This window comes from Tricharina praecox, assembly GCF_024521635.1.
Source record: "Tricharina praecox strain CBS 144465 chromosome Unknown BZA05scaffold_10, whole genome shotgun sequence".
Classification (NCBI taxonomy): domain Eukaryota; kingdom Fungi; phylum Ascomycota; class Pezizomycetes; order Pezizales; family Pyronemataceae; genus Tricharina; species Tricharina praecox.
In genome coordinates, this window is record NW_026250412.1 from 783,181 (window position 1) to 810,926 (window position 27,746).

A 27,746-nucleotide genomic window follows, 5' to 3' on the forward strand; every position below is an offset into this window, starting at 1 on the left:
CGTTGGAGAAGGAGACGGCCGAGATGAAGTGTTTCCAGCAAGCGCAGTAAGTTTTTTGTTTTTGTTTGAGTGTGTTGCATATGTGTTGGGGGGAAACGGGAGTGTTGACTGTAGTCTGTCTGTCCTTGAGGTCGTGGAACGACACCTATCGCGCACTGAACCATCACAAGGCCGATTACGAAGCCATCAACGGTCTCAGAGACGTGCGTACGGGAGTGGCTATTCCCGGGTTTCCCACCACATTTTCCGAGATCAATTCTCTTGACGGTATGATACGTCTTTAGTTTTATCCAGCCAGGTTCGTGTGTTGATATGATACGTACTTACGTACTGAATACTGTGATACCTAGGGGCGTCGGTGGATAGAATATTGCTGGCGCTTGGGAGTCCTGCTCTTTCGTGGGCCGATTGGGGTGCAGGCGATGCTACTGCGGTGAAGCGTCGTATGCTGGCATATTTCGCTGGTAAACGTTCTATTGGTAGGTTTTAGTAGAGGTTATTTTTGCACCCGTGGGTAGTTAGTAGTACGGCATATCATCATATCACGTGTTTGGTTTTTTGTTGGCTGGGCTCGAATCTTGGGGTCAAGAATTACTGTTTCTTTACAGACGTCAGTGGAAATCTACCATGGGTCCGGGAGAGGATGCTGTAGACAAGGAGCCGCTGGAATGAAGTGGGCGGACAAAGAACAGACATCGGATGTTACCAGCAGTGAGTCTTTGAGGGCGGACGAGGGAAGTTTGAAGTCTGGGGTGCTTCGCTATTCATAGTATGAGGGACAACATTAATCAATCTAATAATCGGCGACGTTTCCGGACTTCGAAAGAGAAAACCATTCCTCCACTCCTTGCTTGCCACTCTCCACCAATGTACAACTTCGTACGGGGCTTCGCATAATGCTGCCACACGTGGACACCGTGAAATGCACAGAAACCGGTATCGAGCACGTTGAAATCTGGAAAGTGGGAGGTCGGTGGAGATATGCGAACTGGGGATGGATATCCACCGAGCTCCTGCATTGGCATTTGTGTCGAGGTCAAATTCCTTGCTCTCTTGGACTTGAAAGAACCCATCAATACACTTGTCTTTTGAGTGCTCACCTGAAATGAGATATACATACCTACATCCACGGGGACCCGCTATCCGCGGTAGAGAAAAGCAGCCGCCAGCGGAACTACCGTTCCTTTGTTTGGGCCGGAGATGTAGCCATCACACGCTACTGATAGAATCGTTTTCTTGGCGTCTTCAGTCGCCTCCGAAAGGTAGTAAATGCCTAATTCGTCCGAAATCCAGTGCTCCAGCGTTTCGTGAGGAATATCCGTGAGCTTGATATCGCATTGAGCTAGATAGAAGTCATTCTCCGGGGTGATATCGTGAATATCGATAAATTCCCCACGCCGTAGCGCGTTTTTTGCTGGCGCTTTTCACCGAAAAGGCCCGTGGGCCAGGTTGCGACGAGAAACGTCGGGCAATAGTATAGAGTAGTATTGTAACTCGGCGGACCGGTGTACGGGGTCTCCACGCAATGGATTCGGCACGAGATTCCAGTGGAGAAACGCAAGGACCTCGGGACAGCCTTGAACGTCCCTGATGCACGGCGAAGGTGTAGGTATCCTGTTATGTGTATAAGAGGCGGAAACGGCGAAGTCTGTATATTTCCGCCCATCTCATCAACGTATGTAGAGTAGTTAGCCCAACGGCACATGGCCTAGAGTAACTAACCCCAATCCTTGGATTCGAGAATATCACCTGATCAGATTCTAGCCGCCTCCACCAATAGAAACGGCACACAGCAAACCCACATTGAACGCGCACAGTATACATGGCGGAATGTGCAGTATTTACCAGAGCAGTCTAGGTGCAGGGAATACCAGACGACTTGGGAGTGTCGATGGACCATGGGGGGTGTTGGAAACAATAGGTACCGATGCATGCCGCCGAGGGTTGATGGTGACTCGTGAGAGACGCAAAAACGGGTGAGAGACGCAAAAACGGGTGAGAGACATAACCGTGAGCAATTGGAAAAGAGATCTATGATGATGTCATGGTTAGCAAGATGAGTGTCTGATGGTATGTATCATAAGAGACCGAACGGCGAACAGCCTAGGCGGGACTTGGCCATACCTGAGTGAGGCCAATGGCCCAAGCTTGAGAGGGACCCTATCGGGTCTGAGTGCGACTTTGTCGGACTTGAGTGGGACTTACTGATTGAGGAGCAGGACTTTGTACTGACCTGGCGAGACCAGCTGTCTTGGTGTGACTGCTGTGAACATCGTATGTAGGGACGGGGACGGAACTTCACCGATGGCGACGGGCTTACCCGCTGCTCTGCGATCGCCGCTGCTGCTCGAGGTGTGTTGCGTGCTCAATCACTCTCGATTTTCTCTGCTCCGCCGGATCGTTGCAAGCCGGGCGCGGTGGAACGAGAGGAACTAGCAGAGGGCGGTTTGTTTACGCCCCGACGACAGAGGAAGCCAGTGTAAACAGGCAGCGCAGCACAGGTCCAAAAGTGGGTGCGGCAAACGTTAGTGGGTGTAGCCAGCGGTATATAAGGGTGGGCTCCCCCCCACCAGCTCACGAGGAAGGAAGAGTCAAAGGCAATTCAATCGAACACACACACAACGAAAGGAACTCCATTACAACATCAAGACAGGTACGTTTTTGTTTCAGAAGGTAATGTCCACTTGTTTTAGATTCCAACAGCGGGGATAAGAATTCGAACATCGTTACCTATCGCCTCCATGCCTGGTCGAGACAAAATCGTGAGGGATGGCTGGGGTAGTCACACCAACTTCCAGGCTTCCTATGGATTGCGTACGACGCCCGAGGGTCTTGAGGAGGGCAATAGGATCTTGGATGCAATGATGGAAAACGATAGGCGTGGAGATATGCACGGCGACAAGAGTGAGTGAGCCATGGGAACAGGGTGCAACTGTTCACTTGACCGGATATAGATCTAAAGATTGCGATAGGGATGAGGAACGATGATCGTATAGTTGAGCCGAGAGGAAGTTGTGCGAATGGCCAGGGAGGATCAATGGGAGGAGCTGGTCCGGCGGGCGAAGGAGCGAAGAAATAAGGACAACGGGAGAATGTGAGGCGGTATAGTTCATGTTAGAGGACTCGTAGTTGTCCGTTTGTCACGTGGGGAGCAGGTGCCAGCCCTCTAGCTCTGTAGAGGCTAGTATGACCAATTGTAAGCTATGGGACTTTCCAACCTTAAAAGGAGAGCTGTTGAGATAATAATAGATCATCATTCTCTCTCACTTCTTTCCTTTTGCCGTGCACAGCCCATCACTGTGACTGTGTGACACCGTTCGTCTTGTCGATCCTTCTCTTGTTCAACACATCAGACATCATCATAGATTTTAGACTACCTACTCGAATAATTCATCACACCTCTCTTTATATCTCGTCCCGCTCTCAGGTCTCTCAATAGGACTCGTAGTTCAAGCAAGTAGCTTATGCTGTATGACAGATATTAGTACCTTTAGACAGTTCAAGAAACATCTAAAGATTCAGTAGTGTAGGGGTATCATGGGCGCTTGCCAAAAGCATTATGCGCCCGACCCGGGTTCAAATCCCGGCTGAATCATCAACCATGTCACCACTCTTGAGTGGTGAAGCTTTTGCTTTCTTTTGTGGGTGAGAGTGGTGTTGCAACGGTAAATTTTGTTGTGCGAGAAGATTTCGATTCAGACGCCTGGCTATGGCTTGTTACTTTACCTTTTGAATGCCGATGTATGATACCATGTGTTACAACTTACAGGTGGCTTCCTCCGTGGTTTGCGGAAAGTGCGCGGCCCTGGATGGGTTTGATGTGCAGATAGGTAGGTAAAAGGACGTCTGGAAGCATGTCTGCCGGCGGGGAGTCCATGCATGTATGATATGTACAATGCGGAACCGCGGATGTGCAGACGTGTTGATGAAATGGGTGTTCCAGCCATAGAATACCTACCTTGGTAGGTTCGTAAGAGCGCGGTTCATCAAAGCTTCAAGCAAGCGGTACTTTACCTTCTGCTGCTTCTGCTGTGAGTCGTATGTATAGTATTCGATGGCTTTGACTCTGGATCTGATTTTGACTCTGACTTTGGCTTTGGCTTTGACTCTGATTTTGACTCCGACATTGACTCTGGCTTTGGCCCGAATGCAATGCGCCAGAGGTTCCAGCCTTCCGCTGGGTTAGTTGAATACTACATGTGCACACTGCACTGTGCAGGCCTACATACCACGTGCAGCCATGCATGCGCGCGCAGTTAATGCCCGCCCGCCGCCCGCTCGCCGGCGCGGCGCGGCGTTAAGAAGTGCAGGATGCTAAAGAAGTGATTGGTGCGGTTGGCCACGGCGGTAGGCAGAGTATGGAGGTGGAGGTGGAGAGTTGTGAGGACAAGGTTGGCCAGCCTCGAGCTGATGCCTAGGATACCTGCCTTCCTACATATGTACCCAGATCCGTAGGGATTGGGGGCGCGGTGGGTGGAGTAGGGCGGCACTGGGGCACTGGCACTGGCAGGGCGGCACGGAAGTACCTATTTGCGGTCTTTCCCGCGCACACCGCACTCGCCCCATGGGCCATCACGGCAAACCCGGGGGCCGGCCGGGAAGGCACTCAACCGACCGGCCACCGGCGTGTCAATTTGCAGTGGTTGAACGGACAGGACAGGACACCTTCTCTCCCCGCCACCCGCCCGTAGCTTTTCACCATGGATCGTCAGGCGGCGATGAATATCCGTCCCCCTCCCCCGCCCCTCTCCCCCTGCCCCCTTCCCCGCCCCCTCCACTGCGCAGATCTCGTGGCGTCCGAAGAATCCGAAGTCCGAAGTCCGGATAATCCGCGGCCCTCTCCGAGTACCTCCCCATCCTTGGGCCCGGATTACGCCCCCCCAAATACTAGTAGCGCTACCTAGCACCTCTATGTGCGAGTTGAAACTTACAGGCCCAGATCTTCCAGAACGTCCGTACTTACTCTGTTTGTGTGAGTTCCCACTGCCCAGTACCAGAGCCCACCAACCAACCAAGCAACCAACCAGCCGCCGCCGCGCCGCACATGGTTTCTGGTCTGGTCGAGCTGCAGTGCTGCAGCTTGACAGTCGCCGCCGGACCGCCGGTACCTACCTAAATCAGGCTCAGGGACTCTAGTGTGCTATGTACTGTACATAAGTGTAGAGTACATGTCTAGTGGACTCTGGAGGGCCGAGGCGATGCCCCGCGTGAGCACCGGCGGTGGGTGAAGGTGGGTGAAGGAGGGTGAGGCTTATCTGTCTGGGGTTATCATCTGGTTGACCGGGCGGGCAGGGCAGGGTGGGCGGGGTGGGATGGGATGTCGCTGGGGTGGGAGACGTGGGAGTGGAGGCTGATTTTTTATGTTTTATTTTCTGTACATCTTGTATTTCTTGTGTTTCTTTATATTTCTTGTACTTTTTTATATTTTTTTATATGTTTTTGTTCCGTACTACCCGCATTAAGCCTAGCCTCATAATTTGGTGGAGGCTAAGGAGTGACCGACCGCCGAGCGACCGACCGTGCGAGTATAAACGGATGCATTGAGTAAAGCACTTATTTCTGTTTTGCTTTCTCGATTCCACACGATTCGCTGCTCCTGCTCCGGCTGCTGCACCTAAATCCGCTTCTGGTATTTGCTTTTGAAACTGAAATTTATTCTGCATCCGCCGGAACCCAGCCCACCACCACCACCATCTCTCCGCACCGATCAACACGAATCAGTCAAGTCCTCTCAAGTCCTCTCCTCCAAGTCAAGTCCACTCCAGCCAAGGGTCCTATCCTGGTCGCCACTAGCAATTCGCCCCTTCCACTCCCACCCCCCTACCCCCCCACCGTTTTCGCTTGTCGAACCTACCCTCGCCTCCATAGGAATGGTAATAAACAACATGCTCACCTCCACCACCACCACAACCACCTTCTTCTCCTCCTCCTCTGCCTCCTACCTATCCTTCCCTTTCTCCGCATTTCCGTGATACATCCACCCAGATACCCTACCTACGTGCCACAAGTGCTGAACTTGTGATCTCTCCCTTTCCTCACGAGACCGCCTCATCCCACCCCCCCTACCCTACATCCTCACTTCTGCCCTTCACGCTTGTGCCGTGCGTGTGCTTGTCGTTTGGAGTTGCAGCTGCTCGTCGTGTGAAAGCGGAAAACCAAAAGCTCAATTCTTGATCAGGGGTTGTCTGTACCCACGTCTGATCCCCCCGGCACTCGGGCTCCCTCCTCTTTACTTTAACGCGCGGGCTTCCTCTTCTTTTACCGTGTACCCTACCTACTTTAACGCGCGGACTCCTTCGTCTCTTCCCCTCTTTCTATCCTCCTCCTCAACAACGAATCGCAGTCCCTCGTTAGGTCCTACTTTACCCTGAGGGATCCTTACCGCCAGCCTGCCACTCACCTCACCCACTCGATCCGCCGTCACCGGGTCAACCATCGGCAGCCTGTCTAACCCGAGAACTTGGATATTTTGCCGTGCACCTGTTGCAGCCTGATTGCCCTGCCCAGCCTCCTTGAACGAACCCACCTACAAACGCACGACCTGTCGAACAAACGGACGACGCATACCTACCCTAATCACAACCCACATCCACAACCAAAGTCGCAGCTATGGCAGCAACAGCTCAACTAGCCTCGTCCAGCTCCGGAAGCAACACGCGTGGCTGGACCTCCATCTGCCGCTCCCTCCCCTTCCGCGGCCGACGACGCTCCAACTCGCAACCCGTACTCAACGCTGCCTCTCACGACTCGATGCTTATCGGGGACGGCTTTGAAACTGCACTTGCTACAACAGCTGACTCGAAGCCCGAGGGCCGTGGTGGACCGATAAAGAAGACGGTGCGGAAGCTTATGCGGAGGGCGTCGCACTCGTTTCGACCCGGAAGCGAAAAGGGTCCTTTGGTGGTCAGTGGGCCCGGAAGGAAGGGACGCGGGAAGGGGAGAGCCCTGATGGGGGATGCCGAGAGCGGGATTGTGCTCGACGAGAGGGACGTCGGGGATAATTATTATTGCGCCGATGCGTTGATGAAGAGAGTTGGTATGCGCGACGGATATACCCGACGGGAGCGAGGTGTGGAGAATGCTAATCGGCTGGAACCTGAATAGACCCCGTTGGTTGTCTTCCCGCCGAGATCACGTCACAGATCATGTCGTACCTCGACCATCGGAGTCTGGTCAACTGCGAATCGGTTTCTCGAAGATGGCGCGAGGCGGCGGTCAATCGTCACGTCTGGCGATCGATATTCCGCGCCGAGCACGGGCCGTGGGAGTCGGAGCCTGGAAAGGATTGGAAGAGGATGTTCGCCGTCAACAAGGAGCTACATTCGCGATGGACCAAGGCGGAGATGACTTACAAGTACATGAAAGGCCACACCGACAGCGTTTACTGCGTGCAGTTTGACGAGTATGTGCATCTTTCTTCATTAGGCTCCGAAACTGGCTAACGATCTGACAGCACAAAAATCATCACCGGCTCCCGAGATCAGTCGATCAGGGTCTGGGATATCAAGAGTGGGGACTGTGTCAAGATTCTTTCGGCTGCAGCCAGCACGGATGCGACACTGGGGGACGTGGCTCCAGTCTCTCAATTCCACACTGCTTCGGTACTATGCCTGCAGTTTGACGACCAAATCTTGGTGTCGGGTTCATCGGACAACACCTGCATCGTCTGGTCGCTTCCCTCATACACCCCCATCGGAAGGCTGTCGACGCACACGGCTGGAGTCTTGGACGTCTGCTTCGACGTCCATCACATCGTCTCGTGCTCCAAGGACACGACCATCTGCATCTGGGACCGTAACACGCGCAAGCTGATCCGCCAGCTCAAAGGCCACCGCGGCCCCGTTAACGCCGTTGCAATCCGTGGCAGACAGATTGTCAGCGCCTCCGGGGATGCACTAGTGAAGCTGTGGGATCTTGACACGGGCGAGTGCATCCGCGAGTTCAAAGGCCACCATAGAGGGTTGGCGTGCGTCCAGTTCAGCGAAGATGCAAAGACCATCGTCAGCGGGGGTAACGACCAGGATATCCGCGTGTGGGATGCTACGACGGGTACGTGCTTGAAGACGCTGCACGGACATAAGGATCTCGTGCGGACGCTTCACTTAGATTCGAGGAACCGCAGGATCATTTCGGGTTCATACGATGCGGTAGTTATCCCAATCTCCGATAACAGCACCCGTTGGATAAGTTACTGACATTGGTTATAGAGTGTCAAAGTATGGAGTCTCGACACTGGCAAGATGATCCTCGACATCAAGCAGTTCCACTCGACGTGGATTCTGGCCGCAAAAGCGGACTTTAAGCGAATCGTGAGCACTAGTCAAGATAGCCGGACGTTGCTGTTGGATTTCGGTGCGGGCGTCAAGGGATTAGAGTTATTACAGCCGACTGCGAAGTATTGATTGGTCGCTATGCGGGTCCATTGTATTCATTGTCTTAAGCTTTTGTTGTTGTTTCCGTCACCGGGGGCTTTTGGGTCGGTTTTTGGATGTAGTTACCACCTCCCCTTGCATTGTACTTATTCGCTTGGGGTCTTTTCGTTTCTCTTCTTTCTGTCTTGCTTCAGCCCGCTCGGCGTCCGTTTTGTTTTCATATTAGTTGTATGTTCTTGTGGTTCGCCTTCACTGGTTCGGGGGTTTCTAGATTTCTGGTTTGGCTGTGGATGGTGGTGTGGAAAAATGCATTCACTCATTCATTGCTTTGAAGATTGTTAGTCCGATGCGGTGAGTATGTAAACGAGTGATGGATTGCCTGCTATATGCGCTGCTTCCTGTTATTCGTAAAAGTGGAGTAAAATTACATGCAGAAATAAACGTGCATCACATGCCGTATCTAAGAAATAAACGTGCCATTACATGCCGTGTCTAAGGAGAGAATATGGGAAAGAAAAGGAAAAGAAAGAAAAGAGTAACACCAGCCCAACCCGGGCGCAATCGTAGATATCACTTCCTCCCGGGTCCCGAGGGTCCATTGCCACCATTCAGACCCTGCTGCTCCCGCATCTGAGCCCTCGCCATCCTGCTACCACCCAGCTTCGGTCCCTTCGGCCTCTTCTTATCCTCCTTCTTATTCCCCTTGGTCTTGGGATCTGCGCCGCGCCTCCTCCTCTTGGACAGGATCGCATCAATAAACTCCTTCCGAAACTTCTCGGCGATCTTATCGTCTGCCGCGCCCTCCTCATCACGATCCTCCTCCTCGGCCGCATCCTCAGGATACAGATCCAGCCTGGTCTCCTTGAGCACCTCCTCGACGAGCCTATCCCGCTCAATATCCTGACTGTTCCTCCTCCTGCGCTGCCTCCTCCTCCCGCCCGCCACATCCGCCTGCACCTCGCCCCCGCCCGTAAGCGCCTGTGCCGTCAACGCAATATTCCTCTGCTTGACCTCCTCGCCCAGATCGACCTCATGGAGCTTGCCGAGTGTAGCGCCGCGAGCCTCGGGACGTGTCGGCGCCCAGTAACTACTCTTGCCACCTTCGTGCTGCATGCGCTCATCATCCTCTCCCCCTCCTCCCGCCCCCAGTGCCATCTCTGCCGCCCCAGCCCCAGCTCCAGCCGCCTCCCCCCGTCGCCGCGACATCTGCTGCTCCACGTACGCCATCATGTGCTTATCGACATCGGTGACCTGTCCCGTCTGGTGCGTGAAGCGGTTCACGACGGCGAGGGTCTCGGCCTCGAGCGCGCGGTCTTCGGTCGATAGGTCGGTGCTCGTCGTTGGAGGTTGGGTGGGCGTGGGCGTCGACGTGGAGGTCACTTCGAGGCCGAAGCGGTGGCGGGGGCGGGGGCGCTGCACGGCGGGCTCTGTCGTGGGCTCTGTCGTGGAGGCTGCGGGTGGGGACAGAGAGCGCCGTCGTCGGATGTTTTGCGCTAGCTTCCGACGCTTCGAGGGGATGAAGGTTAGAGGTGGGGGGGCGGTGGTTGACATGCTGCTTGTTGGTCGTGGTGGTGGTGAAGGGGGATGTGGTTTTGGGTTGGGTTGGGGTGTGGTGGAGGGTAGGTGTGGGAAGGTGAAGGTAGGTGAAGGTGAAGGTTCACGAAAAGGTACGCTTCGGGTGGCGCTACAGACTTGCTTGGCGGCGATCTGGGGCTAGTTCGAAAGTTTAGGATCAGGGATAAATACGGTGTCATGTTGCGGTCGAATTGTTTAGAAGGATGGATCTCCAGCCGATCTTATTAACTGCTTCACCGCTCGAGGATGTTCTTTCTACGGATCCCACTTCCGGCGGACGAATGGAATGTTGATGATGGAATTGCTGGCACTCAACGGATATCACTCGACCCGCGTGGGTTCAGCGCTACCCGGCTCTCGGCTAGCTCGGTCTAGGGCGCCAATACTTATCAATCGATCTGATAGAAATGTTGAATTTTACTACTGCATCTGGGTTGCTGTGCTGTGCTCGTGCTCGTGCTCCTCCGGCAGCAGTGCAGTGCTCTTCTACAACCCCCACTTCAATGTACCGGTCAATTGTTCCCTCGTGGCGGACCCTCTGCTCCAAATGTCTGCGGCAACAACTGCAGAAAAACCTCCTCCACCGTGACCACCACCGACGACCATACGGCACCGCCGCCGCCCTCGGGAACTACGTCTCGCAACAAAACGTAGGTAGTAGTAGAAGCTCGAGCTTCAATCCTGCTCTACACTCTGCGCCCAATGCCGCTGCCGACGATAAAACGCTGAGGGAGATATTGTAGGTGACCTAGCACCTTCCCTCCTCCCTCCTCCCTCCCTCCACCTCCCTTCAACTAACTTGGAACCAGCGACAACGCCGAGCTCTGGTCCCAATTCCTGCGCAAATCCGGCGACCCCACGGCCACGCGCACAGGGCTATTCCACAACAAGGACCTGACGTCACCGCTGGGGTTCCGAAAGTATGCGTCGCGGACACTTTCGAAGGCGAAAGCCTTGGTTGAGCAGATCGTTAACGCGAGCACGCGCGAGGAGCTCGCGCGGGTCGTGCTCGACCTCGACCGCCTGAGCGATCTGCTCTGCCGCGTTATCGACATGTCGGATTTCGTGCGCGCGACACATCCCGATCGCAAGATTGTCGCTGCTGCGAATGAGGCTTATGCCGCTATGTTCGAGTATATGCATGTCCTCAATACGACGACGGGGCTGTATACCACGCTTAAGAGGGCCCTGCAGGATCCGGAGGTGGGAAAGAGGTGGACTGATGATGAGAGGACGGTAGCAGAGATCCTGTTCAAGGACTTTGAGAAGTCGGGGATTAATCTGCCCGGGTATGTGCGCAAGCGCTGGGTCGAGCTTACGAGTGAGATTGCCGAGTTGGGGGCGGGGTTCGTTAATGAGATGGAGCCGGAGAAGGCGGTGCTGGAGTTCGAGAGCTCGAGGATGCGAGGGATGGATCCGATGGTGGTGCGGGAGCTGACGAGTCGCGGGAAGATACGGATTCCGACCGTTGGCATGGCGGCGAATCATGCGTTGAGGACCGTCGAGGATCCCGCGGTGAGGAGGGAGCTGTATCTGGCCAATCATACCAGCTCGAAAAAGCAGATTGGCGTGCTGGAGAAGCTGTTGAAGCGCAGGACGGAGCTGGCGACGCTGGTGGGCTGTGAGAGTTTTGGGCAGCACACGCTGATGGATAAGATGGCGGGGACGCCGGATGCGGTGATGCAATTCCTGGAAGCACTGGCGACAGCAAACCTGCCTGCTGCGCAGGCGGAGTTCAATACGCTCACGAAGCTCAAACGAGACCAGGGCATCGCTGGCACATTGGAGCCATGGGATCGAGACTACTATGCAAGCAAGCTCACGTTTGCGCTGCGCGACCGCTCGAAATCAGACCATGACCTGTCGGCATACTTCTCACTAGGCACGGTGATGCAAGGGCTCTCTCGGCTGTTCACGCGGCTGTACGGTGTGCGCTTCATCCCGCGGGAGCCCTCACCGGGAGAGACCTGGAACAGCGACGTGCGGCGTCTGGACGTGGTCTCGGAAAGCGACGGCCCCATCGCGGTAGTCTACTGCGATCTCTTCGAGCGCATGGGCAAGAACCCCAACCCGGCGCACTTCACCGTGCGCTGCTCACGTCACATCCCCGAGTCCGAAATCGCCGAGTCGGCGCTCCTCGGCGAGCGCGCCGACGACGGCATGGCCTCCGCCATCCGCGCCGGCACCTCCGACCTCTACCAGCTCCCGACCATCGCACTCATCTGCGACTTCCCGCGCCCCATCAACCGCAAGCCCACGCTCCTCAACTTCCGCGAAGTCCAAACGCTCTTCCACGAGATGGGACATGCGGTGCACTCGATGCTCGGGCGCACCTCACTGCACAACGTCGCGGGCACGCGCTGCGCAACCGACTGGGCCGAGCTCCCCTCGGTTTTGATGGAGCACTTCGCGCGGGACCCGACGGTGCTCTCCCTCTTCGCACGGCACTACTCGACCGACGAGCCGCTGCCATACGCGCAGCTACAGCACCGCCTCGCGCGCGACGAGCTCCTCGAGGCGTCGGAAACGCGGCACCAGATCCTGCTCGCTTTGCTAGATCAGCACTACTACACATCCTTGCCGCTGGCGCGCGACTTCAGCAGCACGGCGATCTACCGCCAGGTCGAGCGGCAGTACTCGCTGCTGCCGCACGCGGACGGCACTAGCTGGCAGGGCTTCTTTGGGCATCTGTATGGCTATGGCGCTACGTACTACGCGTACCTCTTTGATCGCGCGATTGCGGCGAAGGTCTGGCGTGACGTGTTTGAGTTGGACCCCCTGCAAAGGGAAAGTGGTGAGAAGTTTAGTGAGGAGGTGCTGAGATGGGGGGGTGCGAGGAGCGGCTGGAAGTGCCTGGCTGGCGTGTTGGGGAGGGAGGAGATCAGTGAGGGCGGCGAGGAGGCTATGAGGGAGGTGGGGAGGTGGGGGAGGGAGTTGAAGTAGGTGGGAAGTGGGTTTGTAGATTATTGTACTATACTGGTACGTTGGGACCGGGTTATGGTCACTTTGGGCGAGTGAGATGTTACGGATGAGAGCGTTCGTTCACTCGTTCACTTGTATGTATGTGGGTAGGTAGGTGGGTAGATAATGATGCATGAAGCTACGAATGGAGGACCATTCGTTCACTTGTAAATAATGAAGCATGAAGCGAGCTATCAATCAATCCGTCCATTCACCAAAAACGAGGTAGGTATACCTCAACCTCAACCACAGCTCTTCCAGATCCACACAAGCACACTTAAACGATAAATGACAGATCTCAAGCTAAAAAGAAACCTGAAGGCCGACAGGCAGGCAGGCAGGCAGTCGCACAGGCAGCCGCGGAAGACAGTCGCGGAAGCCAGACGGAGGGAGGTTCGTTCGTTAATCACCTGAGCCACATAATGCACAACACAACATACAACACACAACACAACACACAACACACGGCAAAAAGATAGGTATGATAAGTAGTGTGCATAGTAAACGACAGGTTGATAGGTAAGGTAAGATGTAGAGTAGTAAAGTAAGTAAAGTAAGTAAAGTAAAAGCAGAGTTATTTCCCAAAGCAAGCAAAGTAGCATAAGTACACACAGACGACAAAAGCACGGACGTGCACAACAAACAGAACAAACAAAACGCCATCACTTATTCGATCGACCAAGTGGAAATGGAATGTAGTAAAGTAAAGAGAAAGAGAAAACGACGCAAAAAAACACCCCCTTCCTTCCCATCTCCCGTCTCCCTTGCTCTTGCCCCCCTCGCCCCACGTGCATATCTAGGTAATCCAGTTTTTATGCCATATCGAACACCAGAACAATAGAACAGTCTACTTCCATATCGGCCGCTTGACAGTGCTCTTGACGCCGCTGCGAGTATCCCTACGCTTATCGTTCTTTCTCTTGGGGGTAGCCAGGAAGTCGAGGCGCGCCTTATCGAGGAGGCCCTTGCCCTTATCCATGATGTTGTCGCCATCGAAGCGGAGCTTCTTGCGGATGGGGCTTGAGGGGGCGGGGGCGGAGGTCATGTCGGTGTCCTCGTCGGTGTCCTGGCCCGCACGCTTCTGGTTCCCGTTCAGCAGAGCACCAGCTCTGGAGGGGAGGGTCGGCGCGTGGGCGGGGACGTCGGGGAAGACGGGCATGGTGGGGTTGTCGGCCGGTGCTTGGAAGCCCCAGTTTGCGGAGGGGGGTGGGTCACGGCTGCCGAAGGGGTCCTCGAGGTTTGTGTCGGTGATCTTGATGGGTGAAAGCACACCGACGTGGGTCGAAGATACCCTGGGGGTGGCCATCATAGCTGGTTCAGACGACTTCTTAAGTGGCTTGATGGCTCGAGGCTTGACCGTAGTGCCTGGGGCTTGTGGGAGGGAAAACTTCGGAGCGGCGGCGACGGTGGCGGGCGCAATGTTGTGGAACACCCGCGACGACGGAGTCACCGGTATCCTGGAAGTGGGGAAGAGGCGGACGGTCGGTTCGATGCCGGATTCTCGCGGGGGAAGAGCGGGCATTGGTCGCTTCTGGTTGCTGACGCGCCTAGCGACAGCAGTCCTAGCTGACGACAGCGCCTTAGGAGCTCTCTTCGGTGTGGCCGAGACGCCACTGATCTTTGACGCAAAGCTGGAGACCGGCTCGATCTTGACCCTCTTCGATTTCCTCTCCACAGTCTGTTCGGGCAACTTCTTTACCGGCGATGGAGTGGGCGGGAGACTCTTCTGATCCAGCGTAGCCTGCGACTGCGTCCTCTTGATCCCCTTCTGCGGATTCTGCGGAGTCACGACCTTCCTCTTCGCGGCGTAATGATCGGCAATGCTCGGCATCTTATCGAACTGGGCCTGATGGACCTCCGCGAACCTATTCCTCTTGATCGTGGTAGTCACCATCTTCGTCGGCGAAGCGAGCAGACTATTAGTTGGCGGTGTGGTGGGGTTGCTGATATCCATCTGCGCGCGCAAGTCCTTCGCCTTCTCCCTGACCTCGTCGAGCACCTTGCGACCGTACTCTCCCAGCTCGGCACCGAAGCTAAACTCGAAACCCGACGCGTCACCGCCGAAAGCTCCAGGCATAGACGCCTGCTCCGCCAGCGAGGCCCTGATAGGTTTCCGCGCGGTCGTCAGAGGTGGCGGGGCGGCTAGAGTGTTGTCCCCACCGGTAGGCGTCTTGGGTAGTGATTCGCCCAGTTCTCCTAGAGACGGGTAGGAAATTGGTGTGGCCTCGGCAGTGGCGGCGGAGACGGGCATTCTCGATCTTGGGGTCTTGGTGGGTCGTTCAGCCTTTTTTCGTGCGGGTGTGGACGCGGGTTCGGCCAGCTTGGGGGTTACATCAGTGGACGGTTCGGACGACTCGGACATTGGCTCGCGGAGGAGAGGATAAAGTACAGAGGGTTCGGCGGCGGCGGCGACGTCGGTGGGTGCTGCTGCTCGTGCGGTTGAGCGTGTAAATCGCGCCATGTTGTGAGAAATTGCAGGATTTTTGTGGTCGCTTTGTTCGTCGACCCGAGTATGTGAGAGGCGATGAAAATTGACGTGTTGCGGTGTGAGTTGTGAGTTGTGATGGTGACTAGTGGTGGTCGTGATGGGTTGTGGTAAATATCGCGGGTGGTAGGGGAGACGGGCGGGTAGGGTAGTAGACAAAGACCTGAAGTTTGTTGTTGGGGTCGTTGCCGAGTGTGAGTAGACAGACAGGGGCTTCACGATGAAGTGTGTCGAGGTGATGTGGTTGGCCACTCGTGTTTTGTTTATGTTCTGCCTATAAGCAGCAGAGCCGCCCTGGCTTGGCACACAGCTCGCATCCCTGCAGACGATCGTCCCTCCTCTTTCCCGCGCGCATCACCGCTTTAGACTCTAGAGTGGGGTTTCCATGTGATGTGACGACGACGGACGTCTCGCCTAGATCCACCAGCGAAAGTATTTACGGATCTATTATCTGCACCTTGCGGCTGTGGTGTCACACCATACTTTCCGCAGCATTGCTCAGTGCACAAGGACAAATTGAATTCCAACTGAGAGCTCAAGAAACCAAAGACCCAGTAAGGGACACTCCTACCCTTCCTCACCATGCGTCCACACACCTCAAATCTTCCAAAACTGCCAACTGTGTCAGTAACAGCACTTAGTAATAGAGTTCAACGAAACCTTACCTCCGCTGCCTGATCTTCGGTAACATCCGACGTATCACCCGCTTCCTCCGTGGTAATAAGGCCCAGATTAAACTTCCGGATGGTCTGCAACATGTCGTTCCGATCACCGTCGAGCTTCTTATCGATGATGTCCTTCTTCAACGCCCGCATTTGGGCATTATAGATATCGGCAAACTCATAGTCTCTGAACTCCTCTCTGACGACCCGCAAGATCTCACAGGCGCGGTTGTAGTTCAGATCTGCAAGCGAAGATTTAACGAGTTCTTTGACGTGGTCGAACATCTGTGTGCCGAGCTGGTGGAACTCGGATTCTTCCTGCAGAGCCCCGAGCTTCTGCTTGAACTCGGGAATCGCATTCTCAAGAGAAATTTTGGGCTTCTTGCTAGCAGGGGTGGCGCTGAGAAGAGCCTCGAGCTGGGAGCAGGAGGTTAGCTGATGCACAGAATGATTGAGATATCTAGGTTACTCACATCGAGACCAGACTTGGGCTTTGGTTGCTCTCGTTCCCGCTTCTTGCTCCGAGCTTTGACATCGACTATCACCATGTCAGCATCCTTCCAGTAAACGATGGGCGGGAGTGAAGGCCAACCTTTCTTGACATCGCAAGCGTTTATCAGCTTATCGAGGTGCTTCCTCGAACTTTCGACGGCTTCTTCGGGTGGGTGCGAGTACTTCAACAGGATATCGTAGGGTGGCGGCAACGGATCCTTCGGATGGATGGCGCGATGCTTGATAATCTGGTTGATGCGGTGTATTATCGGCGAGTAGGTATCTTCAACCGGTGCGTATTCCATTGGCTCTCCATCGTCATCCTTCCCGAACTCCGAGATGTCCATGCTGTCAACGTAGTCGCTCATGAACTTTTCCATGTCGTCGGTCGGGATGTTGCGATGTTTGTCCAGCGCCTTCCCGGTCACCGTCTTCACCTTGCCGAGAGGCGGGAACCTGTAGGGTCTGACATCCTCTATGAAAGGAACCTGGACGTCGATCAGGCACTCGAAATCGGCCTCAATCTCCGGCGCAAGCACCATCATGACAGGCGCATCCATCCTCTTCTTGACAAACCGAACCAGCGCATATGATTCAAGTTCGTACAGCGCGTGGATCAACGAAGACAGCGCAACAGCCGCCTTGCTGTTGCCTTTCTGTGGCACGATGGCATTTGTCGTCGACATGTGAAAGTAACGTTTGTACTGGAGGGTAAAATTAGCCGAAGGGACAAGCTGCTGGTTCCTCCCTCCATACATACCCCTTCCGCCGGAATGAACCCTATGATGTCCATGTTCGGCTCTGTCTCCAAAATGGCCACCTCCTCGTCCGTCTGGCTGACCGGGACCACGGTGCGTCCGTATTTGTACCCTTTCTCCGTCGCATCCTTATCGATTTCCATCTTGCCCTCCTTGTTATCGGCCCTGACCTCGTACGTGCGCTGTTGTTTCACGGTATCGATGTCCTTTGTGCTGGTATCTTCCAATGGCATTGTCTGCGCGGATTCTTCGCCTTCTCCTTCCTTGGATTCTGTCGTAACATAATACCGGCTGCACGACACCGGCTTTGCGACCGCCGTCCTGGGATATCGCTCGACATCTATCGCCAGTGCGGTATCGTACTTTGTCGCATCGCCCAGCGTAAGCTTCCCCTTATAGCTAGCCATCGGCCTGACAGCCTTCAACCGTGGGCGTCCCAGCTCCGCCACGGCCTCGGCGATAGTTCCAAATCCGCCGCCCGTCGCCTCGGCCAGCTCCTTCAGCACCTTCTCATTCTCTCTTTTAGCCTGGGCCTTCCCCTCCTCCTTAACACCATACTCCTCGTCGTCAAAATCGACCCCTAACACAGTCAGGTTGATATTCTGCGCCTTGATCTCGGCGACGACGTTCTCGATCCCGTCCGTGTCGAACGAGCCAGTGCCGTTCGTTACAAATACGATCGACTTGATGTACTTCAGCTTCTTGCAGTGCGACGCGATCAGCTGCACCCCGATGATTAGCGCGGATATACCGTCGCCATGGTTGGTGCTGCTGGGCTGGAGTGCGAGCTGCAGCTCTCGCAGTCGCGGCATCAGGAACCTATCCTCTCCGTCAGCCACCACACAAATGCGGGCTCAGTCCAGCTTACTGCGACAGCGGCGCCAAAACACTGATATGTTCGTAATCCTCCTCCTGCGCAAGTTCATTCTCCGAGCCTACACCGCCCGCTTAGCCCCCGCCATCCCCATTATTTTTTAAAGACAATGAACCATCAGTCCTAACAGCCACAACACCGACGAGATCCGTCTTCCGCCCGTTCGATACGGTAGTCGTGATCCGGTCCCATACATAGCGCATCGTGAACTCAAGATCCGTCTCGCTGCGGCCGTGCCGTGTCTGGCCCATCGACCGCCCCACGTCGATGATGTACAGCGTGGCTTGCTTGTCCGCCATTTCGAGGGTTGTGGAAGGGTAGGAGGGGGTGGGCGGGGTGATGAGGGTGCGTGCTGGGGATGGTGGTGCGTGGTGGTGGTTGTGCTGGTGCTGATCGTGGTCGTGTTGCTGGTCGTGGACGTGGGCGTTGTCGTGGGCGTTGACACGGTGAAAGGTTGGCCGGGAAGACGCGTCCGTTGTCCACAGCTGGCGTTACCTGTCGTTGAGTCACTGGACAACGTGTTTTGGCCCTTGGCCCCTGGCCCTTTTGGCGCCTATGTAGTTACATATTACTCTAGCGCGCGCCGCTTGGCTGGTCGGTCGTCGGGCAATAGATGTGGCTCGTGTCAGCCACTCGTAACTGTGAACCTGGTCATCGGAGTCGGGGTCGGCAATAACCCCCCACCCCCACACATCAGCCATCAGCCATCAGCCATGTAGGTACTTATGTAGAGGACTTGGTTACTCCGGTATGATGGCTACTCCGATTCTCCCATACCCTCAACCTGTGGCCTGGGACCTGGGGCCTGGGTAGTGGGAGCCTGGGAGGTTTTGACATCTGTCACGGTCCCACGGACTCACGGTGTCACAGTATCCACTGTCCCCTTAGGACCCAGATATTTGTTATTTTTGGTTCTTTTATTCCGGCGAAAACCAGTACCGGTGCCATGTACCCAGCTGTTTTGTGGCTGATGATTCCAGCACTCGGCACTGGCCACATCTTCCATTGTATGGTACCTACAGTGTCCCTGCTCTAGCATGTGCGAATCGGACACTCGGAGTCCCACAACTCCGCACTCCGCACACTCACACTCCGCACTCCGCACCTTTCCACCGGGGGGCTGACAGCAGAGACCAACCAAGCGCGCGGCGCGGAGCGGCGGGGCAGGACAGGGCGCGGACTTACGGCACTCGATCGTTCCGCTGCCTCTACTATCATACTGCTGCTGCTGCGGTGAGAGAGAGAGAGGGCTCGGACTCTCGGACAATCATTTTCACCGCCTCCGACTGCACCTATCATACCTACTGTAGCCACCCAGGTAGTATTCAGTCCCCCGGAATTCAGTCCCCTTTCATCAATCAATCGCCATGATCTAGAATCTAGATTCTATGCATACGGTATGATACGGTACGGTATGATACATACAGTATGTAGAGGAGAGGAGGAGAGAATCGCAAAACAAGAATCTAATTGCACCCAGCACCCAGCACCCAGCACCCAGCACCCAGCACCCAGCACCCAGCACCCAGCGCCCAGCACCCAGCAGCAGCTCAGCCACCCCCCTCCTCCTCTTGCCCCTCCTCCCCCACCTATGTAGAAATGAGAAATGAGATCACTATGATGATGGGATGGGACACATCTCCCCTTCCTTCCTTCCGTCCTCCGTCCGCTGAGTGCTTCACACGCTAATCATACACAACCCCCTCACATCCAGTCACCACCAGCGACCACCCTCCACCGACCTCCACATGGCACACACCCAGAAACGATAACATAACAGCGCCCAACCAATGGTCCCGTAAAAAAAAACCCAGCCTAAGCCCCACAGAACAGAACATGACAGAGGAAAGCAAACACGCATAAAAATGAAGAGAAGAGAAAAGGTTTTGTCCCAAATAACATGCAAATGATGTAGCTGCTTTGTAGCAGCACTAAATAGTAGCCCCCCAAAAAATGACAAGTAAAAGAAGAAAAAAAATCAACCCCACCCGCCCCTGACTCCTTGTGCAAATTCCCCGGTAACAATTGTGTACAAGTATCCCCGTCCGTCCGTCCCATCTGTCCGTCTGTCCGTCTGTCGTGATCGATGTCGATATCGATGTCGCTGTCGACGTCGAAAATCCATAAGCTGGCGTAGTGTCCAGTCCAGTCCAGTCCGATCTATCCCGTCCCGTCCGTCCCATTCCGTCCGTCTCGTAGCCGCGTAATAACCATGCGGACCCTTTCCCCCACCTATTCCCCCGCGTCTCCACCTACATGGTACCATTATTTCCTTCGGGCCAAGGGGCCTGGCCACTGACGTCTGCCCAATCCCACTCGAAGGTCATTGGCATCTGCCACAGATCTTGTGGGACAAACGGCTGCTCGAACGAGTTTCCGGACACGAGCGGCAGGTTTGGTGTGTGCACTATGTTGGTCGGCGTCGATGGAGCCGATCCCATATCGTTGAACCACGAAAGCGAGTTTCCCGGCGAGAGCGCCTGGACTAGGTCGCCGCCAAACAACTATCGTACAGACCAAGTGTCAGTAATCACATCCCCAGCCTCGACTGACCCCGAGGGGCACCGTACCTGAGAGTTCATGTCCATCTGCAGGCCATGAACGTTCGCTGCTCCATCCGGAACTGTTGTTTGAGTTTGCGAAGTGGCCGGTTTATCGACGGGTTCCGGTCTCCGTGGCTCGGGGCGAGGATTCCGGTGGTGATGATCGTCCGCCTTCCGCTTCTTCTTGCCCAGGCCATCCTTCTCCGCCTTGTCGAGCACGATCTTTGCGATGCGCTCGAATTCTCCGCACACAACCAGCATGCGTTTGACGGAACCGTCCTCAAACGTCAACGCATGGTCGTCCATCTCGTCGAGATCCAGAACGCTGCGGAGGAACTGCACCACGATGTGCATCTGCGTGAGGTCGACTCTTGCTCGTGGGTCCTGCGGATTCTGGAGGATGTTCGCGAATAGGGTAACGAGGGCCGAGACCGGATAATACATCACAAGCCTGGCACATGTGTCAGCGGTCAGAGTCCGAGTGGTGTAGGTGAGTAGGCACAATAAAGGTATTACCATATGCAGGGGTAATCCAGCGGGTCCAGATACTTGATCAGACTGATGGATGCCCTTGCAGCCGAGACGCACAAAGCTGCACTCGAGAAGACCCGAGGGTTAAGGGGCTTAGCACTTAGACCAGATATAGCATAGTTAGACAGCCGGCTCGTCCAGTATCCGTGGTGAATGGACATCCGGTGTATTGTCGTGAGGCAGTTGTAGTAGGCGAAGTGGAGGAGCACGACGTGCATCATTTTAGCGCTTTCCTCCTCAAAAAGCAGTTCGTTGTCGGGACCGAACTCGGCTGGAACAGCCTCCCTCCACTCTTCCAGCTCCTTGTCCAACTCACCGATCGTATTCAGCAACTCGCCGTCAGACTGCTTCGACGCCCTAGCCGAATAGAGTTGCATGTAGACCTTGCTCTGGATTACCGAGAATTCAACCATGCACCGGAAAAGGTTGAATTTGCCCTTGGATTTGATGAGGGGAACGTCGCCGACTCCGTCCAGAGGATGCTCATCCGGTAGCTCAACGTTGCAGTCATCGTCGTTGATGCATGGTGGGCGTCCAGATCGCAGGGCCATGTCCTTGTCGAGCATGTACAGGATCCAGAATATCCGCCGTCTCTGCTCAACCTCGAGTGTATGAAGTCCGAACGAACTCCCCCGCCGGTGCATGCCGATACTTGTTGCGATCCTGACGGCCGCGGCAATCAGAAAATAGGACGGTTGTGGATTTGCAGTTCCCTGCATGAATAACGCCTGTGGAACAATTAGAACGCTATGATACCCGGTGGCCCTTACGGACATATCATACCATCGCCAGAATGGCTTGTATGCTCATCAGGTCAGTATTCCTGAGCAATAGTTCTGTAAGCACTGTTGCCGCATTCTGGAAATATCCCCACGCCTCCCGAACATGGCGGACGACGGGTATTGGCGCATCGGCGGGCGGGACCGGTGTATGTGAAATCCGTAATCGACAAGAGATGGCTAGAACCATATTGAAAGCCGCATACCATCCACTGTCTGTTGGTGGGTTGTCGGTGTACTGTCTATCGAAGAGAATCTCGAATGACGCCTTATGGAACAACGGAAATAGCACATTGAAGCCACCGAAGAAATCTACCAAAACCCATCAGACTATATTTGCCCCCCCCCCCCATCCGTGGTGGCAATGAGCCTTACCTTGCACTAACTGCAACGCGACTTCCTTCGGTGGTGGTGGACTTTTCCCACGATGGTCGAACAGATCGCCGCACATATCGGTATTCCACATACAAAACGGTTTCTTCTGTTGCTCCTCCGTAGCTTCCTGGATCATCTGCTGGAAGCTGGTGTCGCCGGTCTTTTCGTTTACCCACTGTATTCCTTGGGGCGAGAATATCGAGAATCCCGATGATGACCCTATACCGAGACCGTAAGATCAGAACCGAAAGAGAAAAAAAGACTGTCGGAAGTTTTCCACATCGAAAGAACATACCAATAAACCTTGTCTCGCCGCAGTTGTTCGTGACCAGTGAACACATTTGATCTGAAAGAACTTCAACCTCAACTATATCTTTTGATACCGTAGGGGAGCCAGAATTACTCTGCAACGTAGACGATGCGGGCGTTCCATGCGCGGATTCGGACGAGGACCTTCCGATGAGTGACGGTGGAGCTTGTGACGAAGCCGCCGACTCCTGTAACCGTCGCTCAAGGTCTCCTAGGTCCACCGAGTTCTCGTCTCCCTCAGAAAGAAGCCCGGACAGCTTGAGAAGATGTTCCATACGTCCGAGACGATTCTCCAGACCTTCGATATACTTTGCCCTGGGACCGATCAATCAGCAAGTGTTCATCACGGGCATCGCACAACAACAACCACGACCATCACCACCGGCGCCACCACCACCGGCGCCACCACCACCGGCACCACCACCACCACCACCGGCGCCACCACCGCGGTCGCGGTCGCCGCCACGACCTCCGGGGGAGCCCACGGGGACCGACTAACCCTTTAGGAGGATTCCTCTTCTTCTCGACCAGGGTGAAGACGCATTCAGTCTTGTAGTTGACGCAGTGGGTGCAGGCGGGGAGTTTTCCATCGCATTTGATCTGTTTAATGTTCGTGAGTATTGGTGTGCTCGGAGCAAGAGGTTCATGACTTGCGGCAGAGAGAGTTATGGCACACTTTCTTCTTCCTGCACATGTCGCAAGCTCTCGCTATCCTACGGCGCTTTGCGCCCTCGGCGCCTCCATCCGATTCCGACGGCGGCGCTGCCGAGTTGAACATGGCCGCCGGCACCGTCGTACCATTGCCGCTCCCCCCGTTTCCCCCGTTTCCGAAGAATTGCTGCACCGGGGAAGGCGTGGACAAATTGACAATATTCGACATGCGGCGGCGGGGTAGTAGGAGAAGAAGAGGAGGAGGAGGAAGAAGTAGTGATGGATAATCTGAGACTACGGGGTGTGGCGAGCGAGCGAGCAGCAGCGGCGGCGGCGGCGGTGGGGCGGACGGGGCTGCTAACGTTCTACCTATATGGTGTGCGGCAATGACGGCAGAGCAATCTTTTTTTTTGTGTTTGTGATATTTGGGGGTCGGTTGTGTATGGGTTGGTTGGGTGGGTGGGTGTGGTGGTGTTGGTTCCTTTTCGACGGCCGGACTTAATGGGATATGGATGGAGAGAGGCGATAATGCAGTGTTTCGTGTCAAAACTCCGGTACTGACTGTTGATCCCTGACAACTGGTGACATTCGCACGGGTTCGATCCCTTTTTCGTCTCTCTCTCTCTCGGCAAATAGCACAGCCACCGGGAACTGGGGGGGAGGGGTTTTTGGGGTTCTGGGGGGGTGGTTTGAGGGAGGTTGAGGAGTGGACCAGTAGATTGGTAATTGGGAGTTGATGCGGGAGCGGTTCCTTCGCAATTTGATGGATGTGGGGCGGCGGGAAGATGATTGTGGACGGGGCCTAGAGGATTTGAAGGCAGGTTGGACAACGGATCTCCGAGTGATGTTGGTTACATATAGCGAGAAAGAGACGTACTGGGCTCCTCGATGACTGATGGGGTGCAAAAAGCAAGAGCTGGGTTCAGGTTCAGGGCAGGCTAAGGGGGGGATAGGGATTGGACGATACGAATACGGGGGTGGTTGTGGCAGGCAGAGAATACTCGGCAAAAAAGGGAAGAAACACTAGGAGTGGGGGGGGGGACTTTGACTGGCATCGGGCGGCAGCCGTGGGCTCCGACTGTTTGAATATACTAGGCACCGGGACATGCCAGACGATGCAGACATGTCCTACATACACGATCGGGGAGAGCATGATTCCGACATGGTGGATTCTTCTCGAAATATCCCTCTCTGGGGGTGGGGAGGAGCGAGTCTAGAAGGTCGTAAAGAAGCGAGCAGCGCCATCGAGCTGTGATACATATGCCACAAGAGCCAGTCAGCGTCAAAGAGCAGAGTAGAGTAGGAGGACGAATCCTGCACTTGGGGCCGATGCCGCCGGGTGGACTTACGGACTGTATCGGAAGCCGACAGTCGAATCAAACGCTGAGGCGGAGTTCGACCGCTTTCCCCGGAACTTCGGAGTCCGGCGAGGGCGCGGGGGGCCGGGGCCTTTTTGAGGGAAGCACATGAATATGGATCGAATTTGGCGCAGAAAAAAACCACCATCCAACGGCGAGCAACAGAAAAGAGGGGCGGGGGAAAAAGACATGTGTCTCTAGAGTACCTGCTACTTACCTAGAGTACCGTACTTGGGTACCTAGCACCCATAGTAGAGCAGAGACAGCCTGGCCTTGTCGGTCTGTCTGTTGCGGCGTGGAAGGCCCATGGCCGAGTAGAGTGAGTCCTTCCGGCAGTTCATGCGGACGCCGGGTGGGACCTGCCGGCGGTGGGACTTTGGCCGCAACAAACAAGCGGACGGACGAACAAGCGGACGGACGAACGCTTGTTCGTGCGCGTCGATGCTTCCGATAGTTATCCCACGTTCTTCTCGGAAAATAGACGCGATAGGAATGTTAGATGTGTATCATGATTCATATCTACTCTCCATCGGTGGAGACTCGAGAGAGCTCCAGTGTCCACTACTGACTGACTGCTGGTAGTACCGTATGTACGTCGGTTTGGTGCATGATGGCGAGTGGCTGCTCGGAGTCGGCCCTGCAAGCTTGTGCTTGGTTAGCCGGGACGCTGCCTCCTCTGGACGAATCATGGCCACAGAGGTGTTCGAACCTCCACGACAGGGCCATGCATGACGACTATGGTACCTACTATGGAGTAGGTGGTTATCCGTGCATCGCGTGTGCAAACCCACCCTGCCGGGATGTCGAGACTAGCCTCCGCGTCGAGCTCTACTCTAGAGGTACCTAGAGTACCTTGAGTTTACTGAGATCTCAGAGTTCCCCTCCCTCCAACCCGTCGTCGTCCAAGACAGCTTCTGGAATTCTTCCTGATCCTCTCTCCAGTCTCCACAATACATATCAAACATACTCCACGCGTTCGTCGGACGCCTCCCCACTCCCGAGAAAGAACGACATACATATTTCCTCCACCATGGCCACCACCACCACCACCACCACGACGGAGCCCCTCAGCCTCGATGACATCGCGCGGCACCCGGAAACCGTTAACGCCATCGCGCGGTATGATCCGAAGGAGGCGGGCATGGCCTCCGTCGCCCTCGGGCGAACCGGAGGCCCGATATCGATAGCATGTTCGCACCCACCGCCCATCCCATCCTCATGACTCGTACGTGCGTACACACATGCATGCATACATTCTATTGACACGCTCGAATGCACTACCTAGACGAGGTTTACGGCACGGGCCCGATCCATCTGGTGTGGATCATGGGCTTGAACGCGCCCAAGATCGCGTGGCATAGACAGGTCAAGTATTTTGGTGTCGAACGGGGCGACAGGTTTTCCTGTCTGGTGTTCGACAACAGAGGTATGTGCTTAGGAAAGAAGAAAGAAAGAAAAGAAAGATAAAAAAAAAACACCCAGTAAAGCAAACAAACAAATCCCGCCCCACTCGGCTCCTACGAAATCGCACATTAAGCTTCGAATATCCACCTAACCGTGCACTACCTACAGGCGCTGGGGACAGCAGCGTGCCTTGGGCACTCCGCTACAGCACTAGCGAGATGGCAAAGGATGTGTGCGAGCTGTGCGATCACATTGGGTGGAACCGAAAGAAACAACTGCATGTCATCGGCGTTTCCCTTGGAGGTTATAACGAGCCTGCCTTCACCTCCTTGCTCTTGCATCGTTCGCTGACATGCCTTATCACATCCCAGGCATGATAGCCCAGGAGCTGTAAGTGCACTGTGCGAGCCAATTCGCGATTCGTCAAGGAGGTTAAACTCGTACGAGAGTGAGAGAGGAATTGACCCAGAGATATGTTGTCTACATACACAGAGCATACTCAGCGCCCGAGAGGATCGCCTCGCTGACCTTGCAGAGCACAGCTGCCGGGCTCGTATACACAGTTGTGAGTATTAGCCCCCACCAGCGCTCCCCTTTTCATCTTGGAGTCACTCCGGCTCATCTGTATCCCCCTCCCCTCGCCGCACACACAGCCCTGGTACCAACATCTAGCCAACCGCGCATACATGGTGATGCCCAAATCACTCTCGGCGCGGCTCGCAGCGGCGAAGCACAACCTATTCTCGACACGCTGGCTATCGGCCCCCGACGACCTCGGCGTGTTCCCGACGAACGGCGACCGCTTTGCGGCCGAGGAGCTGTGGCGGATGAAGCACCTGCGGCGCCCGGTGTACCAGGGCTTCCTGCTGCAGGGCCTGGCCGCAAGCTGGCACTACATGGCCCATGACCGCTTGATGGCCATAGGCGCAAGCGTGGAGAACGTCCTCGTCTGCACTGGCACTGACGACCAGGTCATCGCCCATCAGCACTCGGATACTATCGTCGCTGGGATCACGGCCGGTGGTTGTATGGTGAAGATGAGACATTTTGAGGGCGTGGGTCACGCTCTCAATTGGGAGGCGCTGGTTGAGTATAATCGCATGGTCGAGGAATTCGTCACCGAGGCTGCAAACCGCCAAGTCATGGGGGAGTGAGGTTGGATTGTATATTGAATATTGGCATTGCCGGAACATTTTCGCACACATACATACCTCATATATACCGATACGTGTCTGCAAGCCGTGTTTCTTTGGATATTGGGTTTTCGGTTGGCTGGATTTTCGGCTGGTTTGGGTTTTCGGCTGGTTGGTTGGTTGGTTACAGGCCGAGTTTCTTTTCGATATTGGTTTCAACTTTCGGCTCGTTGGTTGGTTGTCTACCTGTGAAAATAACCCCCATGGATATATCTACGGTACAAACTCGCCGAAATTTTGACGAGCACCGATCCCGAGCACACACACACTCAGACAACGGGCCGCTCGATCAATACCCCCACATCCCTCCCCTAATGCACTCATATGTAGCTACGACTCATCATCACTAAAGTGCTAAAGTATCTACCTGTAAACCTGCCGAACCAGGTAACCAGGAACTGGGATTCACAATTCAAACTTCTTA

At 55.1% G+C, this 27,746-nt stretch overlaps 8 protein-coding genes and 1 non-coding gene across 9 annotated transcripts; 5 read left to right on the plus strand and 4 right to left on the minus strand.

Annotated features, from left to right (window-relative positions):
* Positions 1-2,304: 2,304 nt before the first annotated feature.
* Positions 2,305-3,234, plus strand: BZA05DRAFT_435893 (uncharacterized protein; the record flags this gene model as incomplete). Its single annotated transcript, XM_051486383.1, has 4 exons — positions 2,305-2,352; positions 2,629-2,653; positions 2,704-2,908; positions 2,955-3,234. 4 exons carry the CDS (start codon positions 2,305-2,307, stop codon positions 2,986-2,988), a joined length of 312 nt encoding a protein of 103 aa, XP_051340101.1. The 3' UTR covers positions 2,989-3,234.
* A 281-nt stretch (positions 3,235-3,515) lies between these two features.
* On the plus strand, positions 3,516-3,595 carry BZA05DRAFT_t157. The gene has a single exon. It is a non-coding gene; the product is annotated as a tRNA-Gly (tRNA).
* A 2,721-nt stretch (positions 3,596-6,316) lies between these two features.
* Positions 6,317-8,460, plus strand: BZA05DRAFT_31606 (WD40-repeat-containing domain protein). Its single transcript, XM_051480380.1, has 4 exons — positions 6,317-7,036; positions 7,105-7,402; positions 7,454-8,147; positions 8,208-8,460. The coding sequence occupies exons 1-4, from the start codon at positions 6,610-6,612 to the stop codon at positions 8,400-8,402; spliced, it is 1,614 nt and encodes a 537-aa protein (XP_051340102.1). The 5' UTR covers positions 6,317-6,609; the 3' UTR covers positions 8,403-8,460.
* A 286-nt stretch (positions 8,461-8,746) lies between these two features.
* On the minus strand, positions 8,747-9,527 carry BZA05DRAFT_396339 (uncharacterized protein; the record flags this gene model as incomplete). Its single annotated transcript, XM_051483520.1, has 1 exon — positions 8,747-9,527. The coding sequence occupies one exon, from the start codon at positions 9,525-9,527 to the stop codon at positions 8,943-8,945; it is 585 nt and encodes a 194-aa protein (XP_051340103.1). The 3' UTR covers positions 8,747-8,942.
* An 859-nt stretch (positions 9,528-10,386) lies between these two features.
* BZA05DRAFT_372750 (uncharacterized protein) lies at positions 10,387-12,890 on the plus strand (the record flags this gene model as incomplete). Its single annotated transcript, XM_051481712.1, has 2 exons — positions 10,387-10,686; positions 10,757-12,890. The coding sequence occupies exons 1-2, from the start codon at positions 10,451-10,453 to the stop codon at positions 12,888-12,890; spliced, it is 2,370 nt and encodes a 789-aa protein (XP_051340104.1). The 5' UTR covers positions 10,387-10,450.
* A 130-nt stretch (positions 12,891-13,020) lies between these two features.
* Positions 13,021-13,633, minus strand: BZA05DRAFT_31658 (uncharacterized protein). Its single transcript, XM_051480390.1, has one exon. The coding sequence runs from the start codon at positions 13,508-13,510 to the stop codon at positions 13,151-13,153; it is 360 nt and encodes a 119-aa protein (XP_051340105.1). The 5' UTR covers positions 13,511-13,633; the 3' UTR covers positions 13,021-13,150.
* A 2,080-nt stretch (positions 13,634-15,713) lies between these two features.
* BZA05DRAFT_396346 (putative Ku family DNA helicase) lies at positions 15,714-18,758 on the minus strand. Its single transcript, XM_051483521.1, has 6 exons — positions 18,295-18,758; positions 18,174-18,240; positions 17,308-18,124; positions 16,648-17,251; positions 16,529-16,593; positions 15,714-16,472 (listed from the first exon to the last, which is right to left on the minus strand). The coding sequence occupies exons 1-6, from the start codon at positions 18,476-18,478 to the stop codon at positions 16,044-16,046; spliced, it is 2,166 nt and encodes a 721-aa protein (XP_051340106.1). The 5' UTR covers positions 18,479-18,758; the 3' UTR covers positions 15,714-16,043.
* Positions 18,759-20,431: 1,673 nt separating this feature from the next.
* Positions 20,432-23,494, minus strand: BZA05DRAFT_336795 (fungal-specific transcription factor domain-containing protein; the record flags this gene model as incomplete). Its single annotated transcript, XM_051480826.1, has 8 exons — positions 20,432-20,683; positions 20,729-21,173; positions 21,239-21,981; positions 22,037-22,344; positions 22,408-22,626; positions 22,703-23,031; positions 23,216-23,316; positions 23,393-23,494. The coding sequence occupies 8 exons, from the start codon at positions 23,492-23,494 to the stop codon at positions 20,432-20,434; spliced, it is 2,499 nt and encodes an 832-aa protein (XP_051340107.1).
* Positions 23,495-25,755: 2,261 nt separating this feature from the next.
* Positions 25,756-27,283, plus strand: BZA05DRAFT_418299 (Alpha/Beta hydrolase protein; the record flags this gene model as incomplete). Its single annotated transcript, XM_051485508.1, has 6 exons — positions 25,756-25,915; positions 26,011-26,151; positions 26,298-26,432; positions 26,501-26,519; positions 26,622-26,694; positions 26,783-27,283. 6 exons carry the CDS (start codon positions 25,756-25,758, stop codon positions 27,281-27,283), a joined length of 1,029 nt encoding a protein of 342 aa, XP_051340108.1.
* Positions 27,284-27,746: the final 463 nt, after the last annotated feature.

Bases quoted from the DNA above. Each gene is read 5' to 3' on its own strand.
- BZA05DRAFT_31606 (XM_051480380.1), top strand. From the start codon at position 6,610: ATGGCAGCAACAGCTCAACTAGCCTCGTCCAGCTCCGGAAGCAACACG. The intron at 7,403-7,453 runs GTATGTGCATCT...ACGATCTGACAG, and splicing joins TACTGCGTGCAGTTTGACGA to CACAAAAATCATCACCGGCT. The intron at 8,148-8,207 runs GTAGTTATCCCA...CATTGGTTATAG, and splicing joins TTTCGGGTTCATACGATGCG to AGTGTCAAAGTATGGAGTCT.
- BZA05DRAFT_31658 (XM_051480390.1), bottom strand. From the start codon at position 13,510: ATGCTACTTTGCTTGCTTTGGGAAATAACTCTGCTTTTACTTTACTTA.
- BZA05DRAFT_396346 (XM_051483521.1), bottom strand. From the start codon at position 18,478: ATGGCGGACAAGCAAGCCACGCTGTACATCATCGACGTGGGGCGGTCG. The intron at 18,241-18,294 runs GTTCATTGTCTT...CGGGCGGTGTAG, and splicing joins TGTGGCTGTTAGGACTGATG to GCTCGGAGAATGAACTTGCG. The intron at 16,594-16,647 runs GTTGGCCTTCAC...ACATGGTGATAG, and splicing joins CGCTTGCGATGTCAAGAAAG to TCGATGTCAAAGCTCGGAGC.